The 7,810-nt window shown below is 38.5% G+C and overlaps 1 protein-coding gene across 1 annotated transcript; it reads right to left on the bottom strand.

Moving 5' to 3' along the window:
- Positions 1-450: 450 nt before the first annotated feature.
- Positions 451-6,929, bottom strand: LOC140144676 (protein bark beetle-like). The gene is made up of 3 exons (XM_072166484.1): positions 4,877-6,929; positions 2,108-4,564; positions 451-1,016 (listed from the first exon to the last, which is right to left on the bottom strand). The coding sequence occupies exons 1-3, from the start codon at positions 6,927-6,929 to the stop codon at positions 451-453; spliced, it is 5,076 nt and encodes a 1,691-aa protein (XP_072022585.1).
- Positions 6,930-7,810: the final 881 nt, after the last annotated feature.

The raw sequence follows: 7,810 nt of genomic DNA, 5'->3' as shown, positions 1-7,810 counted from the left end.
TGTTCTAAAATGTTCAAGGACCACTAGTATGTACTGAGGCCGTTGAACATGAAGACTTTGCTTTAAAAAAATTCAGGGGCCAGTGACACTTTGGAGAATTTACCCGCCCGACAACAGTATACTTTTAGGTAAAATTAGGCAAGGATACTCACTACTCTCCACATGCGATGGAGTGCTGAAAAGATACGGCTCAAATAAGATGTCTGAATTTCCAATAACAAAGTCCGAACCCCGTAACCTATTTCCAATGCGGTAGTCTAACGTTGTCCCCCACCAATTATAAGTTGCGTTTATTTCTCCAGATCCAGGAATCGCATTCATTTCAAAGTCATTTCCTGGATTTTGTAGAACGTTGTTGTGGAATTGGATACCGCTAACGCCAACTTCAATGGTGTACTTTTCGGTACTAAATTGCCCGAGATTGTAAGCAATAAGGTTATCGGTACATTCTTAGGGTTCAGGTGGTATAGTTCCTTGTTTAACCAAGAGCAACCGTTTCCCCGTGTTGTTATACGCTGTGTTGCTGTCAAAGTTGATATATACTCCATTGATTTCTATCATATTTGCTGTATCTATGGGAGTGTTGTGAAGAAGAAGATTGCCGTAAATTTGGATAAAATCTCCTAAATTGCTGCCTATCCCTTCCACAAATATCATGCCTTCGCCTTGTGTGTTGTACTTAAACTCGTTGTTTAGAATACGATGTAGTACAGTTCTGTTATTGTACGAGTCGTCATCATCCAAATACAGTTCGAGTCCTCCTAATTTACTGTTCCCGTTAATTAAGCAGTTCTCCATATTAAAGCGATATTCTCCATTTATTCTAAATGAGATCACATGGTCACCAACAGGTGCTTCGTTTGATAAGAACTGGCATCTTTCTATAGATATATTGCACGAATAAGGCAACATTGTTGAGATCCCATTTATCAGTCCATTAGGTACGATGTGATACGATATTCCTCCTCTTTTATTTTCTCGAACAATTGAATCACGGATCGCATGTTTCACCAATCCTGCAAATAAACACGTGTAGTAAAAACAAAATAAGCAAAGTCTTTAGTACTGAGCAGTGCGAAAGCATCGTATTACCACGAGCTTAAGGCTTGAATTTATAGTTAGAACTAAAATATTGCTTGAAGTGTCACCGGGTTTCTTGAAGTAGAAACTTGGTCTTAAAAGTTTTTAGTTCTTTTCAAAATATAATCGTATTTAGATTTTGGTGTATAGAAAAGTATCAAGACTAAGATCTCAACAGAAACCATGCAGGGGTAGCACAAACTTTCAAAAGCTTAGAACGCTCTACTAAATGAGATACGACAGAGTCAGTATCGTGACGTTTCGATCCGTGACGGTCTCTGACCAGCACGTCTGTTAGAAGACAATAGAGCTATTCAATAAAACCTCTGACCTCTTCACCCGGGCTTCGGCATATACTATGCCACCGTGCGTGTATAGTATTCGCATGAAATACACTGGTCGGTCAATCTATCAATTTACCACAGGTAACAGGCCAAATCAACAATTTCTCGCAACCAGGATTTTAAAAAATGCATTCACTTTAACCAAAATACCAAAGTCTTAAAGGAACCGATAAGCATGTCAAATGATGACATCTCAGGTCTGGCCACAAAGAATTATGGGATTTACCAAAAAGGTCAAATTGAAACGGAAGTGACGTCAAGAGTATGTATGTATGCATGTATGTATGTATGTATGTATGTATGTATGTATGTATTATATCGCAAATTAAAAAAAAAATATTGATATCAGAAGGACATTCTTCGTATCCAAAATACAATTCGATATATGTCTGGTGTACTCTCATGTCCCACAAAAATACTGCCCCAGACTAATACCAGAGCCCATAATAACACACACACAAAATTTAAACTTAAACGACATATCCACCACCTCATTAATTATTCATGAGCTCACCTCGTTAATTAATCAATAAAATAACGCTAAAAGAGACGTCTAAACCACTTTCATGCTCATAATGACTTGTAATGTGTATGCATAGTAAATGAGACATAAAGAATTTCGCTCATTTCTGCTGTTCACACCATCGATAACATTTTGTTTAATCCATTATCACTCTACTTACTTTTCTCAGCGGAAGTTGTTATCCTGATATATGCCTCGTGTCCATAGCGTTGATAGTGATAGGAATATATACGTAAAGTCGTGCTTTCTGGTGGCGATACAACCGTTACATGATCTTCATTAGTGTAACCTCTCGTCTTGCCTAAAAGTATAGATGAGTCATGGTCGTATACTGCTATGTAGTTACGCCTATACTTAGGAGGCATGTATACTTGAAGTACAAGAGTCTCGTTTCTGATAGATTGAATTAGAATAGTACACGACGAACGAGCAGAGTCATAATACTGCGTAGAGGGAATGTGCAAATGCAGATCGGCAGACTTGTCTACCATGATTAGATTCTCAGTTTCCCGCCAACAAATCGGAATTGTTTTGAAATAACATAATGAAAATGCCGAGTTGTCATCTTCTTCGTACACCACTAAACCAGTCTCTTTGTTTTCGACTGCAGTTACATTATCGAGATCCAACATTACGTTCCCAACTTTTAGAAGCACTACGCCGCTCTTGGTATTTTTGACGGTAACATTTTGTAGTTTAAAGTCAGTTACTGGTGTATCCGTCAAGATCCCATGCGAAGCCGAATTCATGATGTTAACGTTGTTAATTTGTGGACTGGCATGCCTTATGAACAATCCAGGGTAGGGTTTGTTGTGAAGATAACCAGTATTTACGATATCAACGTACTCGAGAATAGATTCGGGTTCATCTACGTCCTGGGTTCCAACAATTCGAATCCCGCCCCATAGCCCAAGCTCACATTCTAAGCCAACGTCATCATGGTGATCACAATTATGTGTGCCAATTTCTCTCGATGGGCATTCAGACAGCATTGTTTCACTTCCTGTGCACCGTACATCATCAAGCCAAATTCTATCAGGTGGTGTCCCAGTAAAATCCGTACTACGATAGGAAACGGGTGATCCCATACCGAGTTGGCGACAAACCACTTGAGCATCGTTTAAGTCCCAGTAATCACGACAAACCGTTCCCCATTCTCCATTCAAATATATTTCAAGTCGGCCATGCAACGGTGATGGACCGTCTTGTAAACGTACAGCACCCCAAGAAAGATTTGTGTCATTTAAATTAGCTGCAGTCATAACAATAGGGTCATTGTAACTGCCGCGAGCAATCAGAGAACCAATGACGAGTACTCCAATATTTGGCGCGAACCTCATTTCTACCCCTGGTCCAATTGTCAATGTTACATTGTCCACAATAGTGATATCAGACCGTACGAAATAAGGACTTTCAGAAGCTGTTAGGGTTTTATCTTGCAGTAGCTTTCCTCCTAATGGGTGACTTTCGCCAATACCGCCATGTGAAGATGTCCGCAACGTATTACTTTCCGAAGTTAACGATGGCGAAAAGGTAACGCCTGGTCTATCATTCCAGTCGTTTATGTCAAAAATCTTATCAGCTATCTCCGACTCGTTCTCAGCATTCCAATCATTAAAAGTGGCATCCAAAGACGCACTAACATCATAGAACGTAAATCGTCCCATACAAAACTCGTACAGAAATCCTTCATTTTCGAAAATATTGTATTGGAAGCTTCCACTCAAGTGCCGCGTGATGATGGTGCAAGTCGGAACCTGTTGGTTGCCTGAAGTACCTGTTGGGAAATTTCCTGTTAAAGAGTTTCCATAGAAAATATGTTCGAAATCAGAAATCATTGCTGAAGATAATGGTACTGTTTCAAAGTATTCTATTATATAAGGAGCTGTGTTATTCAAAAACATATTATCCTTTATACTACATCGTGGCAAATCGTTGGGTATTCTAAGTACCTTTGCTTCATTCGCTTCAAATATATTGTCGATGACAGATAAGCTAGAATATTTATCTGCTCTTTCTATGTTTATTACGGTACCGTGATTCTCCCGAAAGATGTTGTCGGAAATAAGTAAATCGATAGTAAATCTAGGTATTACTGTATTTGAGCTAACAGATGATCGAGACGCTATTCTTATACCATAATATTGCGTATTGCTAATTGTACAGTTTCTTATTAGCCAGTCTACACCAAGATTAGCAGCAACATTTGCACTGTACGAGTCAGTAATGTACAGCGCCCGTGAAGTAGAACCGAAGCGGGTGTCCTCAACTGTCATAGTTCTGTTGCTGATGATAGCTGTAGAACCTGAAAACCGTATTCCGTAGTCCATATCATAAAAGCTGCTTTGGGATATTATTAGCGGTGTAGTACAAATCCACAGTCCAGAAGACGCATCCGTTAAATCTACTTTGTAAAGAGAAAGTTTCTCAAACGCTTGACTGAAGTAAAGACAGTACGTACTGGAAGAACATTTCATCTTAACATCGCTTGCAATAATTTCCGTCCATTGATTCGGGTAAAAGTACATGCCGAAGCTCCTTCTTAAGATGTGGACGATATTTGTATTTGTAATTGTAAACGTATCTAGCTGCTTCCGAGTTGGAACTTCAGTGCTACCTGTATATAAATGACAATAGTGTTGGTGATTAAGTTTTAATGATTCATAATAATAATTACGAAAGGTTGAGATTTATCCAGTTTATCTTAACTGAATTTCATACAAAAAATAAGTTTCACTTTCACAAGTAATTATATTTAGTTCTTAATAGCTTTTCTCTGTAACAAATTTTTTTTAACTGCCCAAAATAATGTAAAAAATCATTCCTGTGTTGTTTTCTATAATCGTTGCATCCAGTTATTATGAATTTCAGATAAAATAAGGCTTTTCCAACTTGAACGATAAGGTCACTGTAATGTGAGTGCACTCACCTTCAAGTCCCTTGGCCATAAGATTAAAGTTGTAATTATATCTATTGGAAACTGGCTGGTGTCGAATTGTTATTGCAGATCCATTTGAAACCACCGAGTTGTCATGAGGAATACTGCCGGATACACTAAGTATTATGTTGCCTTGTTCTTCAACCGTAATCCTAGCGTACTTCGATGAGTATAGAACAAATACACCCACACGTCCATTTGAATCTATGTTGCTGATCGTAAATATTCCATAACAAGAGCGAGATTCACTCAACGGGGGTGACAATATCAAGCTGTCTTCCAAGTCAAGTGTCTTATTCAAATGACAAGTGGATATTTTATTCTGAGGTTCTACCCATTTCACCAATTCTGTATGCATATTTGTAGTTGGTGAGACATACGTTTCGTAACAGTTGTGGATATTCCAATTTTCAAGATGAACTCCGTCGGAATAGCATTCAAATGCATATCCGGTACAGTTTGTTACCGAGATCGTTGAAAGTGGACGTATCGCATGGAATGGGTCAGTGTACAGCATCTTAACCCCTTTACTCGAGGATAAAATGTCCAGGTTATGGAACTCGTGGTGATGAAGATGAATAACTATTGCTTCCGTACTAACAATTGAATGTGTATCGTAACGATACCTATAACCAGCGTGCTCAATAGTCACGTGACGTAATACACTTACTTCATTATTCGCGGGGAAAATCACACCCGCCCAATGAGGGCGCCTGCACTGTATACTGATATCATAACTATGAGATGTACACAAGGTGGTGGCGTCTTCTTTAGGCTTGCAGTCGAGTACATCTATTTCGTTGCCTTTGCACTCCACTGGATAATTCAATATTGGACCGGTACCAGGTTGACGAGGGTAGAAATTGCTATTTAGTACGTCAAAATATCCGAGTTGTCGACAAGCAACGCGGGCATTTTCTTGTGTCCAATAATTGCTACAAACGGAATGCCATTCTCCCTCTACAAACAGTTCAAGTCGACCTTCCCATGCGGTGCTGCCGTCCACGAGCCTGATGGTTGTTGCTTTGGTATCTGATGTAACATAGTGGGGTTTAAAGGAGATTCCATCGTTGATATTACCGTCTGTAATTAATTTACCTCGAACAAATATCGCCGAAAATGGAGAAAATTTTAAAACAACACCAGAACTTATACGCAAGACAGATGATTGCGGAATGGATATGTCTCGATCTACATAATAATCGGCTTTTGAGAGTGACACGTTCCCATGTACAACACCTCCGATCACATCATCACGTATAAAAGGCACTACATACCTAGTCGCATTGGGGCTGATGACATCAGTTAAATCAGTAGACATAAGGAATGGGAAATAATCTATGGTAGCGAATTCATACATATCCTGACAATCCCAGATATATTCCTGAATTTGGATTTCATCAGAAGTACCCCACCAGTTTAGGTGTGCTGTAACATGGTAACCAAAGTTATCTCCAGTAATTATCAGTTGTAATGGGAAAAGCGGATTCTCTATAATATTTTCTTTGAACAACACGTAAGGCTTGTTGAAAGAAATAACTGCGACAGGAAGATACTGAGCTTCACGGTCGAAGAAAGGATGCGGTGTATTATCAACAAGAGTATTTTGCGAGATGTCAAATATGTCTTCCACTCCAGAAACACCATCTGGATAAAATGCAATTCGGAGAACAATTTCACACGTGTTATTAGCCAATACGTTGCCTTGAAATGATATCTCGTCCAGACCATTTGAAGAACGGCCGTCAAGGAACACAATGTAGTCAGCAGAATTTGTAATGAAAGAGTTATTTTTTATAGTTAACAATTTGGCTGGATTGGATGACCTCGGGAGCTCTATTAATAGAACTTGTGGCCCAATGTTATTTTCGAATGAATTATTATCAATAGTAAAGGGTGACATTAGGTTTACAGACAATGCAAGATTTCCGTTTTCTGCAAATGTGTTGTGTGATATAAGAGCTTTCTCGTACCTGGTATTACAATTACTCCTAGATAGTTTCAATCCTCCGTGTATATTATTGCTTACAGTGCTCGACACCATCTCGAAATTCCATTGGTAGTAATAAGAACAACTAGCAGGCTCAACATGCAACGCAATATCTCCGTTGTCGGTTAAAGATGTGCTTATTATTGAGAATATAAACACGTACGAACGTTGTCGTGTACGAAATTTAGTATAGATTCCATTCTCGGTGTTATTTCGAAAGTTACACATGTCGAAGTACATTTCACCATGACCTTGCGGGACAAATAATCCAGTGCCTTTGTTGTGCGAAATGTCCGTATTTTGTAACAACAGATGCCCGTATGTTTGTTCGATGTTTATTCCATGATGAGCGTTATCACTGATATTTGAATCGCCCACAATTAGTCTTCGACGCATGTGTTGTACTTTTATACCGCCGCTATTCTCCAATAAGTTAACATTTTGAAGATGTAAATCATAATCCATCCCTAGATTAATGACAAAATAAAGAACAAAAGTACCATTAGATTTGTGTAAAGATTTAACATCTAACAAAAAGTAATTACCCCATTATTCCTAGACTGTTGGTTGTATGCCAAATCTAAACTACAATCATTATTCAGAGGTTTGTTCATAAGATTCTCTTGCAAATTTGTGGCATAGCGATGGAAGCATTTCAACATAGCAGAATGAAATTAAACAATGTGTGATAAAAGTACATACAGTTAGTTATATACATGTATAATAAATACGAGGAAGTTAAAATAATTCCTTATAATAGAGTCAAAGGTCAAATTGTTCATGCAACAATGGAAATAGCCAGAAAATATTGCCTTGGGACCTTGCTTGAAAGGAACAAAAGACTAACCTTTCTGAACAGTGATTAACAGTGTACATGAAAAGCTTCGGATATACCCCTCTCTACGAAATTTCACTTTCAGGATATTGCTTGTTGT

The sequence above is a fragment of the Amphiura filiformis genome, unplaced genomic scaffold (assembly GCF_039555335.1).
Source record: "Amphiura filiformis unplaced genomic scaffold, Afil_fr2py scaffold_71, whole genome shotgun sequence".
In the NCBI taxonomy this organism is placed as follows: Eukaryota; Metazoa; Echinodermata; class Ophiuroidea; order Amphilepidida; family Amphiuridae; genus Amphiura; species Amphiura filiformis.
This window is presented reverse-complemented; position numbering and strand designations above follow the sequence as displayed.

Excerpts from the sequence above, each read along its gene's own strand:
- LOC140144676 (XM_072166484.1), bottom strand. The coding sequence starts at position 6,929 with ATGGTGTCGAGCACTGTAAGCAATAATATACACGGAGGATTGAAACTA. Across the intron at positions 4,565-4,876 it reads TATGGCCAAGGGACTTGAAG|GTAGCACTGAAGTTCCAACT; the intron begins GTGAGTGCACTC and ends ATTTATATACAG. Across the intron at positions 1,017-2,107 it reads AACAACTTCCGCTGAGAAAA|GATTGGTGAAACATGCGATC; the intron begins GTAAGTAGAGTG and ends GTTTATTTGCAG.